At 42.2% G+C, this 18,375-nt stretch overlaps 1 protein-coding gene across 10 annotated transcripts in view; it reads left to right on the forward strand.

Annotated features, from left to right (window-relative positions):
• The window catches only part of ZCCHC7 (zinc finger CCHC-type containing 7), a 644,974-nt gene that overhangs the window by 547,194 nt on the left and 79,405 nt on the right, over positions 1-18,375 (forward strand). For all 10 annotated transcript variants that reach the window (XR_003856957.1, XM_029602957.1, XM_029602941.1 and 7 more), the window contains one exon: positions 6,704-6,802. Coding sequence is in view for 9 of the 10 variants with exons in the window: in XM_029602957.1 (XP_029458817.1) it covers positions 6,704-6,802 (99 nt within the window). In the remaining variant the exon portion in view is untranslated. The remainder of the gene's footprint in view (positions 1-6,703; positions 6,803-18,375) is intronic.

An 18,375-nucleotide genomic window follows, 5' to 3' on the forward strand; every position in this document is an offset into this window, starting at 1 on the left:
GGACATGTAATGATCCTCTGTAGGCTTCTCTGATGGGTCTGAATGAGGAATGTAATTTGAGCGGGATTTGAAGGCTAAGAGGGGCTTGGGAATGGATGGTTTTATGGATGATAGTAATGGACTTATGGAGGATTCTGAAATGTATTGGTAGCCAGTGCAGATTTTTGAGAATAGGAGAGATGTGATCTCTTCTTCTGGTGTTTGTCAGGATTCTAGCTACCGAGTTTTGGAGCATCTGAAGAGCTTTAATGTAGGAGGAAGGGAGACCTAGCAAGATGGAGTTGCAGTAATCTATCTTAGAGAAGATCACTGCTTGGAGAACTGTTCTAAAGTCCTGGAAGTGGAGGAGTGGTTTGACTCTTTTTAGAACTTGCAATTTGTAGAAGCCGTCCTTGGTGGTGCAGTTAATGAATGATTTTAAATTCAGCCTGTTGTCAATTAAAACTCCAAGGTCTCTTGCTTGGGTGACAAAGATATTAGATGGTGCGCTTTGTGTGATATTGCTGTTTTCCGGGGAGATGAGTAGGAGTTCTGTTTTAGCTGCGTTTAGTATCAGGTTTAGATTAGAGAGAAGAAGGTTAATCTCTCGTCGACAGGTTTCCCAGTGCTCAAGTGTTTTAGTAATGGATTCTTTGATGGGGACCAGTATTTGCACGTCGTCTGCGTAAAGGTAGTGTTTTAGTTTGAGGTTAGTTAGCAGCTGGCAGAGTGGAAGGAGGTATATGTTGAAAGGGTGAGGGAGAGGGAGGAGCCTTGTGGAACTCCCAACGAGGAGTCGTAGCGGAGGGATTCTTTGCTATTAATTTTGACTTTGTAACCTCTGTTGCTAAGGAAAGATTTGAACCATGAATAAGCCATTCCTGATATTCCGATGTCTGCCAGACGGTTCAGGAGGATGGAATGGTTGACAGTGTCAAAGGCCGCAGACAGGTCGAGGAGAATTAGTAAAAAGGATTGGCCTTTGTCCAGGCCCATGAGGATGTGATCCGTTAGCGAAATGAGAAGAGTTTCGGTATTTAATGCCTTGTGGAACCCGTATTGGGTGGGATGCAGTATTTTATGATCTTCTAAGTAATCGGAAAGTTGAGAGTTGACTAATTTTTCCATTATCTTGGCCACAAAAGGAAGATTGGAAATGGGGCGGAAATTGTTGGAGTCTTTAGGATCAAGATTTGGTTTCTTTAGGAGAGGTTTCAGGGATGCCTGTTTTAGAGCGTCTGGAAAGATTCCCTGAGATAAGGAACAGTTTATGATGTCAGCCAAGGTTTTGGAAATGGTGTCAGGTATTAGTATAAATATTAGTCAGGTATTAGTATAAATGAAAAGCTTGTTCAAACAGCCAAGTTTTGAGTCTCTTTTTGAAGGTAATATGGCATTGTTCTAGCCGGAGTTCTGGTGGAAGAGAGTTCCATTGCGCAGGGCCCGAAGTGGACAGAGCTCGTTTTAATTGGGAGCCAATGCAGGTTCATTAGAATGGGCGTAATATGATCTCTTTTGTTGGTCTTAGTCAAAATCCTGGCTGAGGCGTTTTGAAGCATCTGTAAGGGTTTAATGGTGTTCACTGGAAGGCCGAGTAGAAGTGAATTGCAATAGTCAATTTTTGAAAAGATAATTGCTTGTAGAACTGAACGGTTATCTTGGAAGTGGAGGAGCGGTCTCAGCCGTTTTAGAACTTGTAATTTAAAAAAGCCTTCCTTTGCAGTGTTATTGATGAATCTTTTTAGGTTCAATTGGTTGTCCATTAAGACTCCGAGGTTTCTAACTTGAGAGGAGAAGGATGGTTGCCTTGTGGGGAGCGTGTTGGAAACTGCATAATTGCCGTCCTGTGAGACAAGGAGTAGTTCCATTTTATTAGTATTAAGGATTAAGTTAAGGCTTTTGAGGAGGTTGTTGATATCTTAAAGGCAGTTGTTCCAGAAGTCTAGGGTTTTTTGTAGTGATTCCATCACCGGAATGAGAACTTGCACGTTCTCTGCGTATATGTAATGCGTTAGATTTAGTTTGGAGAGGAGTTGGCAAAGCGGTAAAAGATAAATGTTGAAGAGGGTAGGGGATAAGGATGAGCCCTGAGGGACTCCCAGAGAGGAACAGATGGGGTGAGATTCTTTATTGTTGATCTTGACTTTGTAAAATCTGTTTTGGAGGCATGACTTGAACCATCTGTGCACGGTGCCTTTGATACCGATGTCAGTTAGCCAATCCAAGAGTTTTGAGTGGTTCACTGTATCGAAGGCGGCTGATAGATCGAGGAGAATGAGAAGACAGGGTTGTTTCTTCTCAAGATTCAGGAGTATGGTGTCTGTTAGTGAGATTAAGAGGGCTTCAGTGCTTCGAGCTTTACGGAAGCCGAACTGCGAGTGCTCTAGGATTTTGTTGTTGTCTAAATAATCCGAGAGTTGCTTGTTGACTATTTTTTCTAAGATTTTGGAGATGAAGGGGAGGTTAGCTATAGGGTGGAAGTTGGCCGGGTCGTCTGGGGACAGGTTGGATTTTTTTAGAAGTGGTTTTAGAATTGCAAGTTTCAGGGGGTCTGGAACTATGCCTTGCGTTAATGAACAGTTAATGATCTCTGCAATTGGTTTGGCAACAGTTTTTGGAATGGAGATGAGTAGGTTAGAAGGGATCGCATCCTTGTGGTGCGAGGCAGGTTTTAGCTTCTTTAGGACTGTTTCAATCTCGAGGGAGGAAGTCAGCTCGAAGTTTTCCAAGCTTGTGGTCTGTTGGATATAAGCAGAGTAAGGAGGAGGAGGAATAGAACCAATATAGGTTTTTACCGGTGTGATCAGATCGGTGATTTTTTTCTTGAAGTAAGTGGCGAGTTCTGAGGCTTTGCTAGCCGCTTGATGGTCCGGAATGGTCGTGGGGGAAGGTTTGGTAAGGGACGAGACTAGTGAGAATAATGCTTTCGGGTCAAAAATGAAGTGGTGGATTTTCCGTGAGAAGAAATCTCTTTTTGTTCGGAGGATGGATATCCTGTAGCGGTGCATGAGAGATTTATACGCCTCCTGGTTTGTTGCTGATGGATTCTTTCGCCATAGGTGTTCACTGCTTCTAAACTCTTGTTTGAGGGTTTTTAGTTGTGGGGTGTACCAAGGTTTCCTGTTGTCGGCGTTCGGGTGAAGAGCTTTAGTGGTTAATGGACAGGTTGTGTCTGCTACTTCCTTGGTGATCTTGATCCAGGAAGATGAAGCTAACTCTGCATCAGAGAGGTCCCAGATGGTCTAAAGCTGCGGATAGGTGCAAGCTAAGGATGTCTGGGTTGCATAATTTCCTGAATTGGATGGTGGTTTTTTGTCTCGGTTGAAGGATGGGTTGGAAGTTCTTCAGAGTAGTGGAAATCAATCTGTGATCCGACCATGGGACCGGAGAGCATGTCGTAGCTGTGGAGGGGGTGAGGCTTTCATTTATGAAGATTAAGTCCAGCGTATGTCCTGCTTTGTGTGTCAGATCTTTAATGATTTGTTTGAATCCCATAAATTTAAGCATGGTGAGAAAGGTTTCACAATTGAAAGATTGAGGAGTTGTGTCCACGTGGAGGTTGAAGTCTCCCATAATTATAGCAGGGGTATCTGTGTTGATGTGCTTGGCTATGAGTTCAATTAAAGGAGACAGGTCCGATTCTAGGCTTCCAGGAGGGGCATATGTGAGTTGGATTTGAAAACCACAAAATCAAGAGAGGTTGAGGAGTTTGCGAACTGTAGACCTAGTCCTAGTTCTTTTTTAGCAGCTAGTAGCAGACTGCAGCCTCTTTTTTTAATTCTGGGGGTAGAGAAGACATTATAGGAAAGAGTAGGGAGTTGGTTGATTAATGCTGAGTCTTCAGGTTTCAGCCAGGTTTCAGTAATCGCGCAGAGGTCCGGTTTTGCTTCCATTAGATAGTCGTAGAGGAGGTGAGTTTTTTTCGACAGGGATTGTGCATTAAAGAGGGTTAACGAGAGTAGCCCTCTCGTTAACCCTCTTTAATATCATATTATAATATCATATTATATTATGATCATTGTTGCCAAGTGGATTGCCTACCTTTATCTTTTGCACCATATCCTGCAAAAGAGAACTATATTTAATATAGTTCCCCCTCTCAGTTCCATCACCAACTGTTGCATGAAGCAGTCATTGATGGAATCTAGGAACTTAACTTCCCTTGCATGTCCTGATATGATATTTACTCAATCAGTACACGGGTAATTGAAATTTCCCATTATTATTGTGTTCTCCATTTTATTAGCCAGTCTAATGTCTGTTAGCATTTTGCAGACTGTTTCCTGGACAGATGGATTGCCACTACTGTTCTCTTCCCTTTTACTCGGAATTTCTAATCAAGGATTTCAGAGTGCAGTATGTCCAGCTAAACTTTTCTCCTGCTTGACTCTATGCCATTCTTAACATATAGGGCCATCCCTCCACCAATTTATCTGCCCTGCAATGTCAGTTTAATTTATAGCCTGATATCACATTGGTTATCCTCTTTCCCTTGAGTAAATCCATGCTTCATATATCCCATTAAACCAAGTCTATCTATATGTTCTGTGATTTTATTCTTTATAATAGTTTCCCAGATTTTTCCCAGCACTGATGTCAGGCTCACTGGTCTTTGGTTTGGCGAATAACCTCTAGAGCCCTTTTTAAATATTAGGGTTAAATTTGGTCACCTTCCAGTCTTCAGGTACAATGGATGAATTTAATGATAGGTTACAAATTACTTGTAATGGATCTGAAATTTTATTTTTTAGTTCTTTCAGAACCTTGGGGTGTATACCATCTGGTCCAGGTGATTTGTTACTCTTTAGTTTGTCAATCTGGCCTACTACATCTTCCAGGTTCACCATGATTTGGTTCAGTTCATCTGAATTGTCACCCTCAAACTGTCTCCAGAACAGGTATCTCCCCAACGTCCTTATCAGTAAGCACTGAAACAAATAATTCATTTAGACGGTAACTTTCAAACTGATGCGCATGCGCATGGGCGCACCGATTTTATAACATACATGAGTTTATGCGTGCATGTTATAAAATCGACTACCCGTGTGTATATGTGCACACAATTTTATATCTATGCGCATATGTGCACGTGAATGCTATCTTGAGCGCATAAGGGGGGAATTTTAGTAGGTATGCGTGGTGACGCATTAGCCTATTTCCCAGTTCTCTCCCAGTAAAGGAATGGACTTCCTAAACCCCCTACCTAACTTGCCTCCCTTTTACCCTACTAGCCCTGACCCCTAAAACCCCACTGACTACACTTTTTTTTTTTATTGCACAGTCCGTAATAAAAGCAAGTTATACTGTTGTAGGATCCCGGCGTGAGCTTGTGCGCGGAACTGACTTCATGGCGCAGTCCTGGCCTGCCCATGTCCCATCCATTTTTCCCAAAATATTTTTAATGTGCGTACTGGGAGATATGCGCGTGGCCATGGGCCTTTTAAAATCTGCACAGCCCGTGCATTTTGAGTCACGCGTGAATCTCCCGGCTTGGCCACGCATAAGGTTTTTAAAATCTACCTGTTAGTCTGTTTGCGATGGCCAGTAACTGCATTCTTACAGCTGTTTCCTTCAGACCAGAAAGAGGGGACCAAAAGGATCAACCAAGGTGAGTTTACAACCATATATATGGGATACCACACTTCTGGAACATGAAGATATTACATTTCTGGTTCACAGGGTAGAAAGTGTGTTAATTCATCTGAGAGGATCCTTTACATTTCTGATATTTAAAGAGAACAGAGATAGTTGTGATGTGTTTGAGAGAGAAATAAAACTGTAAGTATATCAATTAAGAACATATTTTTGGAGACAAAGCGATCGTAATTACTACTCCCTTGGGCTTGGTCAGTGCTCTTATGGGCTGCTCCCTTGACTGGAATATGAAGTCTACATGCTTGCCAGGCTGCTCAAAATCAAGGTGATGCGAAGAACATGGGAGCCTTCTTTAATATGCCAACCCAATGAGGAATGCCTCTCCTTCTGGTATTGTGGATGGGTTGGAAGACTGCATTAGCTGGTCATCTGGTGTCCTTATCTTTATTACAACTTCCAGGATTCATCTGAGTGGTTTCCATCTTGGTCTGCAGGGGGATCCAGATTCCTCCTTGGGTAGGTGGGTCTCACTGTCATTCAACTTCCTTTGTTTGGTCTTTGCTGGTTTCTGCTAGTGGTTGATTCGTCCTTTTGAAGTTTCATTGGAATCCTCCTTTGTTAGCCAATGATTTGCAAGGGGACTACAATTAATCTATTTATTAGGTCAATATTACTCCCATCTTTATCTATGTCCCTAATTAACTCCTGTGAAAAATGTACCTCCTCTTCTCTATAAATCAAAGAATGTGCCTTGGGTGAAAGTGGTATCCACAGATCTGGAGGTTAGACAAAGTCAAATTAGCTCCTGTAAGTGCTGTGTCTCAGAGACTTTGATACTGCCACAGTTGCTGTTGAAGATAGAGCCACGCCGAATGAGTTGCTATGCACTATGTCATCAGTTGTGTAATATACTATAATAGTCCATCACTCCCATTGTTGGTAAATTATAGCTTCAGTATGGCTTATACATATTAGTGCTCATATCTTGGGGTCCATTTCAGCAGTTTTGCTCACTGAGGATTTTTTCCCCTTAGTTTGATATACAGTGTCATTTTCTTGCTGCAGTACTGTTTAGCATCATATTTGAGATGTGGTTCCATATGACTCTCATCCAATTTTTGTGTTATAGGTTAATGCAAGACACCTGAAGAAATCTAGATGCCCACCTAGAAGACGACAGGCCACAGTATACTGCTACAATTGTGCTAAGAAAGGTCATCTTGGATATGTAAGTCTCAGCACACAGAGTTATTGCATTAAAAAATTGCTTTATGTAAACTTGATGATTCAGTTGGAGAAGACTTTAGAAAGTTGCAGTAAAAGGTCACATCTATACACCCCCCAAAAATGTGAAAATCATGGGAAAACAGTCAAATAGCTGGCTTGCATTATAATTAGTGTCCTTTATTTTTAGTATAAACAGATTTTCACCCATAAATTCCTGAATTTTTCCAAAGGTGACAGTTTAAACAGATATTCACCCTAATTTAGGATGATTAAAATGCTGCTCCAGGTCCGCAGATGCAGTATTTCAAGGCCTCCACCCACTTCTGGAAGCCATTGTGAGTCAAAGCGTATGCTGTGTTTCAAGTCTTGCTCCCCACCAATGAAATCATTCATCCTCCAGTACTGCCCATGCTGTGTTTCAAATCCCACTTCCTCACTCCCCAGGCAGCCACAGTACCTTCTGTTTGGTCCCGCAAATACATTTGAAGCAGGCCATGTCCACCAGAAGCACTTCCCAGCACTGTTCTTGCCCCTACGCAAAACCAGAAGTGTAGTGCTGCAGAGCACAGGAGCATCAGTAAGCATGCTGCCGAAGGAAAGAGGAGAAGGATAAATGTTGTTGTAGTGTGGGGGGAGGGTGGAAGGGATATTCTCAGCAAGGGGTAGAGGAGAGAGAGAGGCACATGCTATGCAGGGGATGGGGGTAGAGATGAAGATGCTGCTAGCTGGGAGATTCTGCTTAATGTTTTATTGTCCTGGGTTCTGTCCACCAAATTAATTCCAATATATACCTGGAAAAATGAGTCATTTTTTTCAACTGATTTTCTCCTGTTTTTGTTCTTGTCATAATAAATCCTGATAAATTCCTGGGAAAAATAAAGATCAATAAAAACTGAAAATGAAGGTCCCTAATTATAATCAAGCATAAACTTGAAAGTTTTCAAGCGTTTGTATATGTAAAATAAAAAAAGCCCTAGACTTTAGTAACCTGTGTATTTGTGCACTTAAAAAAAAAAGCCATAGACTCTGTGTGTTAGTTTCCTCCCTCCCTCACTGACTTTCACCCACCCGAGGCACATTCTTTGATTTATAGAGAAGAAGAGGGACATTTTTCACAGGAGTTAATTAGGGACTTAGATAAAGATGAGAGTAACCTTGACCTAATAAATAGATTAACTGTAGTCCCCTTGCAAATCATTGACTAACAAATATAAAATACATACATTTAAATAACTTTATATTAGATTAAATATCCCTATTCCCTTAGTAACTTTAAATATCTAACAACTCAATAACAAGTAGTTAAACAGTGAGATGGGGCTATCATTCATAACCACATCTGTAACAACACCACCCCCTGATTATCAGCATCCCTACATATATACACTCCATGCAAAAATCTCAGATCCAAAAATAAACTTATTCTACAAATTCCTTCTCCCAAAACTACAAGACAGGTTTCTACTAGAGAACGTGCTTTTTCTATAGCAGGACCAATCTTGTGGAATACAATCCCCCCAATATCTGACTAACTGCAGACAAAATGGACTTTAAGAGAAAGCCCTTAAACATTACCTTTCTCTGCAAGCCTTTCCTGACCTTTGTATATCTTAACCTGTTTTATCTTTGTTTTAATTTTTGTTAATATTTTTAATTTAATTTACTGTAATTTTGTTATTTTTTTTTAATTCTTTATTTATAACATTTTCAAATAATAGATACAATCATATTATTTGTAAACAGAAAAAACATGGCCATTTATAAAAATCATCAAATTTTGTTATTTTAAGATTCATTGTATGTTATTTATTAAGTTTGTTTTTATCTTTTAGTTTTAATTTCCATTATGTATGTGCCTTTGTAACCCGCCCCGAACTTTGCAGTGTGCGGGATATAAAAACCTTTACAATAAATAAATGTATGATTTTTTTTTTACCAGTTGACAAGAGATTACATGTGTGCACTTGGTGCAGAGAGTTCCTGGCTATCAAAGAACAAATTAAATTTCTGGAGGCTAAAGTGACAGACCTGGAGGACCTGAGGCAGACAGAGTTTCATAGGGGAAATCTACAGGGACATAGAAGTAAAGTCCCAACTCTAGACTGGCAGCCTATGTGCTGCCTTGGAGCAGGAAGTCACCTGAAAATAGAGCATCTCCTTGGTGTTGCAGGAAGTGATATTATGTAGCTAAGACCTGTTCTCCAAGCATTGCAATATACTCTTCCACAGAGGATAGGTCTCCAAGAGTTTTTTCCCAGGAGGGAAGGGTTTGGACAGTCATCGTAGTTGGTGATTTCATCCTTAGGAATGTAGATAGCTTGAGTTGCTGATGGACATGAGGATTGCTTGGTAATTTGCCTGCATAGTGTGAAGGAGGTAGATCTCGCATGTCACTTAGACATAATTTTAGGCATTGCTGGGGAGGAGCCAGCTGTTGTGGTTCATGTTCAGATTCTGAAAGCTAAGTTTAGGATTTTAGGTAGAAAGTTGAAATCCAGAACCTCCAAGGTAGTATTCTCAGAAATGTTCCCCATTCTATGCGCAGGATCCCAGAGATAGGCATAGCTTTGGAGTCCTAGTGCGTGGATGAAACAATGATGCAAGGAAGAGGGTCTTAGATTAGTTAGAAATTTGGGAGAGGATGGACTCAACCTTAATCAGAGTGGAACCAGACTACTGGCACTAACATTTAAGGACATGCCATACTGGGTCAGACCAAGGGTCCATCAAGCCCAGCATTCTGTTTCCAACAGGGGCCAATCCAGGTCATAAGAACCTGGCAAGTACCCAAAAACTAAGTCTATTCCATGCTACTGTTGCTAGTAATAGCAGTGGCTATTTTCTAAGTCAACTTAATTAATAGCAGGTAATGGACTTCTCCTCCAAGAACTTATCCAATAAACACAGCTATACTAACTGCACTAACCACATCCTCTGGCAACAAATTCCAGAGTTTAATTGTGCGTTGAGTGAAAAAGAACTTTCTCAGATTAGTTCTAAATGTGCCACATGCTAACTTCATGGAGTGCCCCCTGGTCTTTCTATTATCTGAAAGAGTAAATAACTGATTCACATTAACCCGTTCTAGATCTCTCATGATTTTTAACACTTCTATCATATTCCCCCTTAGCCGTCTCTTCTCCAAGGTGAAAAGTCCTAACCTCTTTAGTCTTTCCTCATAAGGGAGCTGTTTCATTCCCTTTATCATTTTGGTCGCCCTTCTCTGTACCTTCTCCATCACAACTATATCTTATTTAAGATGTGACAACCAGAATTGTACACAGTATTCAAGGTGCGGTCTCACCATGGAGCGATACAGAGGCATTATGACATTTTCCGTTTTATTCACTATTCCCTTTCTAATAATTCCCAACATTCTGTTTGCTTTTTTGACTGCCACAGCACACTGAACTGATGATTTCAATGTGTTATCCACTATGATGCCTAGATCTCTTTCTTGGGTGGTAGCTCCTAATATGGAACCTAACATTGTGTAACTATAGCACGGCTTATTTTTCCCTATATACATCACCTTGCACTTATCCACATTAAATTTCATCTGCCATTTGGATGCCCAATTTTCCAGTCTCAGAAGGTCTTCCTGCAATTTATCACAATCTGCTTGTGGTTTAACTACTCTGAACTATTTTGTATCATCTGCAAATTTGATTACCTCACTTGTCATATTTCTTTCCAGATCATTTATAAATATATTGAACAGTACTGGTCCCAATACAGATCCCTGAGGCACTCCACTGCCCACTCCCTTCCACTAAGAAAATTGTCCATTTAATCCTACTCTCTGTTTCCTGTCTTTTAGCCAGTTTGTAATCCATGAAAGGACATCGCCACCTATCTCATGACTTTTTACTTTCCTAGAAGCCTTTCATGAGGTACTTTGTCAAACGCCTTCTTAAAATCCAAATATACTACATCTACCGGTTCAACTTTATCTACATGTTTATTAACTCCTTCAAAAAGGTGAAGCAGATTTGTGAGGCAAGACTTGCCTTGGGTAGAGCCATGCCGACTTTGTTCCATTAAACCATGCCTTTCTATATGTTCTGTGATTTTGATATTTAGAACACTTTCCACTATTTTTCCTGGCACTGAAGTAAGGCTAACTGGTCTGTAGTTTCCTGGATCACCCCAGGAGCCCTTTTTAAATATTGGGGTTACATTAGCCACCCTCCAGTCTTCAGGTACAATGGATGATTTTAATGATAGGTTACAAATTTTTACTAATCGGTCTGAAATTTCATTTTTTAGTTCCTTCAGAACTCTGGGGTGTATACCATCTGGTCCATGTGATTTACTACTCTTCAGTTTGTCAATCAGGCCTACCACATCTTCTAGGTTCACTGTGATTTGGTTGTCCATCTGAATTATTACCCATGAAAACCTTCTCTGATACGCGTATCTCCCCAACATCTTCTTCAGTAAACACTGAAGCAAAGAAATCATTTAATCTTTCCACGATGGCCTTATCTTCTCTAATTGCCCCTTTAACCCCTCGATCATCCAGTGGTCCAACTGACTCCTTCACAGTCTTTCCGCTTCGGATATATTTAAAAACATTTTTGCTGTGAGTTTTTGCCTCTACGGCCAACTTCTTTTCAAATTCTCTCTTGGCCTGTCTTATCAATGTCTTACATTTAACTTGCCAACGCTTATGCATTATCCTATTTTATTCTGTTGGATCCTTCTTCCAATTTTTGAATGAAGATCTTTTGGCTAAAATAGCTTCTTTCACCTCACCTTTTAACCATGCCGGTGATCGTTTTGCTTTCTTTCCATCTTTCTTAATGTGTGGAATACATCTGGACTGTGCTTCTATGATAGTATTTTTTTAACAATTACCACGCCTCTTACACACTTTTTAGCTTTGTAGCTGCTCCTTTCAGTTTTTTTTCAAACTATTTTTCTCATTTTATCAAAGTTTCCCTTTTGAAAGTTTAGTATGCGAGTCGTGGATTTGCTTACTGTCCTCCTTCCAGTCATTAATTCAAATTTGATCATATTATGATCACTATTGCCAAGCGGTCCCACCACTGGTACCTCTCTCACCAAATCCTGTGCTCCACTGAGAATTAGATCTAAAATTGCTCCCTTTCTTGTCTGTTCCTGAACCCGTTGCTCGATAAAGCTGTCATTTATTCCATCCAGGAACTTTATCTCTCTAGCATGTCCTGATGATACATTTACCCAGTCAATATTGGGGTAATTGAAATCTCCCTTTATTATTACCGCACTACCAATTTGGTTAGCTTCCCTAATTACTCTTAGCATTTCACTGTCTGTCTCACCATCTTGACCAGGTCAGCCAGAGTAACTCACTGCTCTCTTGATTAAGAAATGTTGGTACCTAATCAAACCAAATCACACTACCTTAACACCTTTCCAAGGTGAGTAACTGAACTGAACCTTTCAACCTTTTTACTTAGGTATACACTGCTCCTAGCTTATTTCTAGCTTCTGGCTACTTTTTTTTTTTTTTTTAATATACAAACACTCTAACTTCCGCTTATTAGCTGCCTTACAGATTATTAAAAATAAACACACTACCTACTGCTTATTAGCTGCCTTACTGACTGACTATTTCAAAATACAAATAATCTAACTTCTGTTTATTCTCTGCCTTACTATTAAAAGCACAAACACACTAAATAATATTCCCAAATAGTTAACTTCGTCCCAATACTTTTAAAAAAGAAAATTTCCCAAGCAAAAACTTACTGATTCTTTTCAGCCACCAGCAAGGTGATCCTCTCCTCTCAGTGCTTCCACTGAGACACAGCAGCTTTTAAACTAGAACCTGGGGGAAAGCCGACAGTCGCTCAGCCTTACATGGTTCAGAGAGGCAGTATCTTCAAAGGATACTAACAAAACAGGGAATTTCGAGCATTTTCAAAGGAAAGTTCCAGTAAAGGCAAAAGTAGCCCAGGAACCTTAAAGAGAATCCTGAGGTAAATGATATCAAATTATCTGTTAGCAACTGCTAGGAAGGTTGTAAATACAAATAAAAAACATATTTTGAATTTTCTGTATGGAAAATGTCAAAAGGTGTAAAAAAAAAAAAAAATAAGATGGGAGAGTTAAAACGTATAGCACTGAAGAAAGAGGTTGACATAAATGGCATCTTAGAAACCTGGTGGAAAGATGATAATCAGTGGGACAGTATGATAGGAATGATAAGTTGGATTAAATTGATGGGGTGCAATGAAGCTCTATGTTCCTGCAGGAGACCAAATTATTTTTGGACTCTTTTAGGATTAGATTTTCCGTGTGTGAAGGGGAAGAGTATAGCAGTGAGGATATATTTTTGACCACTTGGACAGAATTAAAGGTCAGGCAATGAAATGCCAACAGAAATTAGGGAATTTGGCAACAATTTGGGGAGATTTATTACCCCAATATTGACTGAGCAACTGTCAATCAGGACATACTAGGGAGGAGAATTTTCTAGGTGAAATAAATGACTGCTTCATGGAGCAGTTTGTCCAGGAACCAACAAGAGGAGTTACTGTCTTAAACCTAATCTAATCAAAAGTCCTTGAACTCGACCCTAGGGTTTACTTTAACCCTACCAATCCCTGAGAAACCCTCGACACACATCGCCACTGACTCCATTATGGATCTACCCTTTTTGGAAGGAAACAATACGATTTGGGTGGTAATTGACCGTTTTTCAAGGATGGCTCATTTTGTTGCCCTCCCTGGACTACTGTCTGCACCAGAGTGGGCGCGATAGTTTGCTCAGCATGTCTTATTGACTTCATGGACTTCCTCATCATATCTTATCTGATACAGGAGTTCAGTTTACTGCACATTATTGGAAGGGCCTTTGTAAGAAATTCAAAATTCAACTTGATTTTTCCTCAGCTTATCATCCTCAATCTACTGGACTGGCGGAGTGAACCTTTCTATGATGTTATTTGAACCAGCGTCAGGACGATTGGTGCTTCTTACTTTTATGGGCCAAGATGTGTCAGAATAGTCATGTTAATCAGGCCACTGGGACATCACCCTTTTATCTGGTCTTCAGACAATATCCTCGAGTACCACGGCCTGTTGTTACAGTGTCATCAAGCCTAGCTGTCAGTCTCGCTACTCAAGAATTACTCGAATTATGGCAGAATACTCATCAGCTTCTGGAAGAACTCGATATTAATTTCTTTAAGACAGGTATGGAAGGTTCTATGTGATAGATTTCACTATAACTATAAGGAATCTATTTTCTTACCCTGCAGGGCAATCCAGATTTTGTCTTTGGGATGTAGTCCAAACCGTTTGAGTGGCAAGGAGAGGGGCATGGCATGTAACACAAATGGTGGATGTAGAAGGAAAGATTATATCTCTTCAAGAGATGGAGATGAGTTTGGGACAGATTTTTTGCTTTTACTCAGCTGAAACATTATTTGCAAACTTTGTCAAGTACGAGCTTCATGGAAGAGTTTAGGATGCGAGTAGAGGAATTTTTCCAAATTGAAGGAGGGAGAAGAATGGGTATTTCGTGCAGGTCCCCACCATTGCTGGTGGATCTGGCTGTGGCAGAAGCCCAACTGGAGCTTCACGTATACCAGCTCACGTTCCCCTTGAGTGCAGGGGCCAGCAGATGTTAGGCGTGGGCCTCTGCTGGGGAGGTGAAGATCAGTAGTTAGAGTTGCAGGCCCAAGTCTAGTGCAGAATGAATTCAAGCAAAGTCAGAGTCTGGCAGCTGTCAGGGCAGGCGACATACTATCAGAAACTGTGTCCAGGCAATGGTCAGTGGCAGGTGGAGTACTAGATGGTGTCCAGGCAGTGGTCAGAGACAGGTGGAGTACAATCAGAATTGGTATCCAAGCCAAGGTCAAACCAGAAATTCGTCCAAGGGGCAACAAGGGACAGAAAGAAGGTAGGGAGGTGAGGAACAGCACAAGCAGAAGAGGAGACACTGAAGACCAAAGACAAAGGAATGAAGACTGACAACAAAGCAAACAATAACTTAGGAACAGGACCAGACTACCAACACAGAAACCAGGAACAGAAAACACAGACCAGGAACACGCTGAGACAATGCACTACTTCAAGGAGTTGACTTATTGCCAAGGCAGGGAGTGGAAGGCAAGTCAGTCTTTTATAGAGAGGGTGCCTTGATGTCATCAGATGGCGCCAGGAGGGAAGTTCCCGCCACGGGCCCTTTAAATCACAGAAAAGTTGGGTGCGCATGCGCCTTGGAGCAGCCCTTGATTGGTGTCGGCATCTTCCTTCCATTCATCGCATTGGGCCTGTTCAAGCGCAGCGCTTTGTTATGAGCTCATCCGGGGTCCTGCCTCAGTGTTGGGATCACCTACAGGCAACTCTGAGCTGAAGGTAAGAGCGGCGGTCCGAGGGCCTGTCCCGCGGACTGCCAAGCATAACACTTTTCTTCTATATCCATCATTTGTGCTACTTTCCCTGCCCCTCACCTTGCCCACTCAATAAAAGGTTTGGACTGCATCCCAGACGCTAAATCTGGATTGCCCTTCAGGGGTAAGATAATAGATTCCTTATAGTTATGGTGAAATTTATCACATAGAAACTTCCATACCCATCTTAAAGAAATTATTATCCAGTTCTTCTGTACCTGAACTTTGCATTTTCTGCATGTAAAATATACTGAAATGTAAGAAGGGAAACCCAGCTCTCCTCCTTTGTAAGGCTGGTTTACTGCAGTCCAAATTGTGCTTCAAATGTACTTCTGCTAGGGGAACTTTGTGGCATTATTTTTGGTCTTGCCCTGTGGTACAAATTTTTTGGGCTCAGGTGAACTGGTACCTCCAGCAGATACTTCAGTGTTCTCTCCCTCTCACTCTGGACGGAGTACTTTTTGACAATAAAGAAGCTTTTGAGAATGTGGGTAAGGGAGGCTGCTTGTTTTTCACAGGACAAGCAGGATGGTAGTCCTCACATATGGGTGACATCATCAGGATGGAGCCCAATCACGGAACACTTCTGTCAAAGTTTCCAGAACTTTGACTGGCCCCTACTGGGCATGCCCAGCATGGCACCAACCCCGCAGCCAGCAGGGGTCCCCCTTCAGTCTTCTTTTTTCCGCACAGCAGTAGCCTCGCGGTAAAGGAGCTCTGAAGAGATTCCTGACAGGAATTTTTCTCACGGAATTACTAAAAGTTAAATTGCCCCACAGAAGTTTTCCGTAATTGGGCTCCCTCCTGATGATGTCACCCATATGTGAGGACTAACATCCTGCTGTCCTGTGAGAACACCTGTTCCAGGTAAGCAACATTTGCTTTCTCCGGAAAGCCTATCTACTGGGGAAAAAAAGCCATATTATCAGTGTGGTGCGATAAAGGTGCTCCTACATATTGGGCATGGAGAAATAGTTTGCATGCATTAATGCAATTAGAAAATGTAAATACTGCATGCTCTTTTAAAACTAAAATGTGATTTATGGCAATTTGGGATAAGTATCTATAATCGATTTCTCCTAAAGCGAGGAGCCTGGTGCTTAACTACCCTTAGTAGGTATGCCTCTATAATACATATTTGTGCAATATATAAATTTAATTTAATTAAGTGTATGTCCAAACTGACTTGGTATAATGTAGTTCTGGCGGGCACATTGTATGTCTTTGGGTTACCTAATTGCTTGTGCTGTTTGCAAAGGGATCAACAGAATTCCTGGTGTTGAAAAGGTAAGAGAGAGGGATACGGCTCAAGAAGATGGTGGATCAGTTTTGTATGTGATTACTGTATATATTTGTTATTCCAATATAGGTTAGCTTTTCAGTATCTAGGAGACTAGAGGGAAATTTTGCTGTTGTCCTATTGCTCACTAGAAACAAGTGAATGCCAGAGCCTGTATGTAAGGTTCATACTTATTAATAATAAAAAGATTTAATTTCCTGGCGTGTAGCCAGATGGACTCAGAACGAATGGGTATAGTATGCTCGTGCTAGCAGTTGGAGACGGATCTGACGTCAGCACGGGTATATATACCCCCACAGGAAGCGTAGCAACTCAGTAATTTCCGTCTCCAAAGCAGTTTGGAGAGCCTGCACGCTCGCTGAGCGTGTTTTCCAAATCTACTTTTTACTTTCTTTTCTCTACAACTTCTACAACATCGAGCCCCGCACTCCTGCGGTGATACCCTAAGGTCCCTCCCCCAGTAGAGTTTCCCGGGGTATTTCCGTGATCCCCCGGAGGTTTAAGTCCTCGGTCCGGTGGCCGAATCGCGGCAGGGACGTAGCCCCCGGGCGAGGTTCGGGTGAGGCATACGAGGCGCCTCGGTCCCGGCGTGGACGAGGCAGCGGATGCATATCCTCAAACGCGGCGGTGAAGGTACTTGCCCTCTCCCCCCGCAGCCGGAGACCGCCCGGGTTCCAGCCGGGAAGCGCCAAGGATCAGGTAAGGCGTACGTCTTTTACTTCTGGTCTCCGAGGAACCGAGGATCGGCGGCGTGGCACGCCGTGGAGGGCGCCATTTTGTGGCCTTGTTCAGGTATTGAGCGCCCGTAATAGGCGCAGGTCTATGACTAAGCGCATATGCTATTGAATAACATTGAGCGTGTATTGCTAACCGCTTATGGCTGAGCGCATATTGAATACCATTGAGCAAGTATTGCTAACCACTTATTGCTGAGAGCATATTGAATAACATTGAGCGTGTATTGCTAACCGCTTATTGCTGAGAGCATATTGAATACCATTGAGCGTGTATTCATGACCGCATATTGCTGAGAGCATATTGCATATCATTGAGCGTGTATTGTTAGCCGCATGTGGCTGAGCGCTTGTTGTCTTAAGCGTATATTGTTGCCGCATATTATTATTAAGCGCCTGTTCTATTAAGCGTATATAGCTGCCACATATTGTTATTAAGCGCCTGTTGTATTAAGCGCATACTGCTGCCGCATATTATTGTGCGCCTGTTGTGCTAAGCGCATATAGCTGCCGCATATTATTATTGTGCGCCTGTTGTATTAAGCACATACTGCTGCCGCATATTATTGTGCGCCTGTTGTGCTAAGCGTATATTGTTGCCGCTTTTCATTCAGCGCATACTTTTCAATGGAACAGAACGCCTCAGCGTCTTCAGCGGGGGCGCCACCTGCTCCGGCATTAAAGCCCTCGGCCTCTGCTCCGCATGCCAGCTTCGAGCCACGCACAGTGAAGAGCCAGACTCCCTATGTGCCCAATGTGAGGAGGCTGTGGGACCCTCGGGCCAGGACCAGTCTCAGCCACGATTTGCTGACAGTTCCCCAGGGGCTACCCCGGATTTAGCGGGCAGTCTCGACTAATCGGGAATCCCGGGGATCTTGTACCCCAGCGATTAGAGGCTGCTTCAATTTCCTGGGTGGATCTTTTTAAGGGGATTCATGCCTTTGTACAGATGCAAACGGCTTCCCGTCCAGGCCCTGCGGTTCCGGTTGTTCCTGTTGTTCCTGCTGTCTCTGCGGTGGCTGCGACTGGGGCGGCGGCTGCCGCTGCGGTGTCGGCTCCAGCGGATCCTGTTCCTGGACCCTCACGCCCTTATCGGGAGCGGGACCTCCCGCCGCTGGACAGTCCAGATCAGTCAGACCAGGAGGTTTCACCG

This window comes from Rhinatrema bivittatum, chromosome 1 (genome assembly GCF_901001135.1).
Source record: "Rhinatrema bivittatum chromosome 1, aRhiBiv1.1, whole genome shotgun sequence".
Taxonomy (NCBI): domain Eukaryota; kingdom Metazoa; phylum Chordata; class Amphibia; order Gymnophiona; family Rhinatrematidae; genus Rhinatrema; species Rhinatrema bivittatum.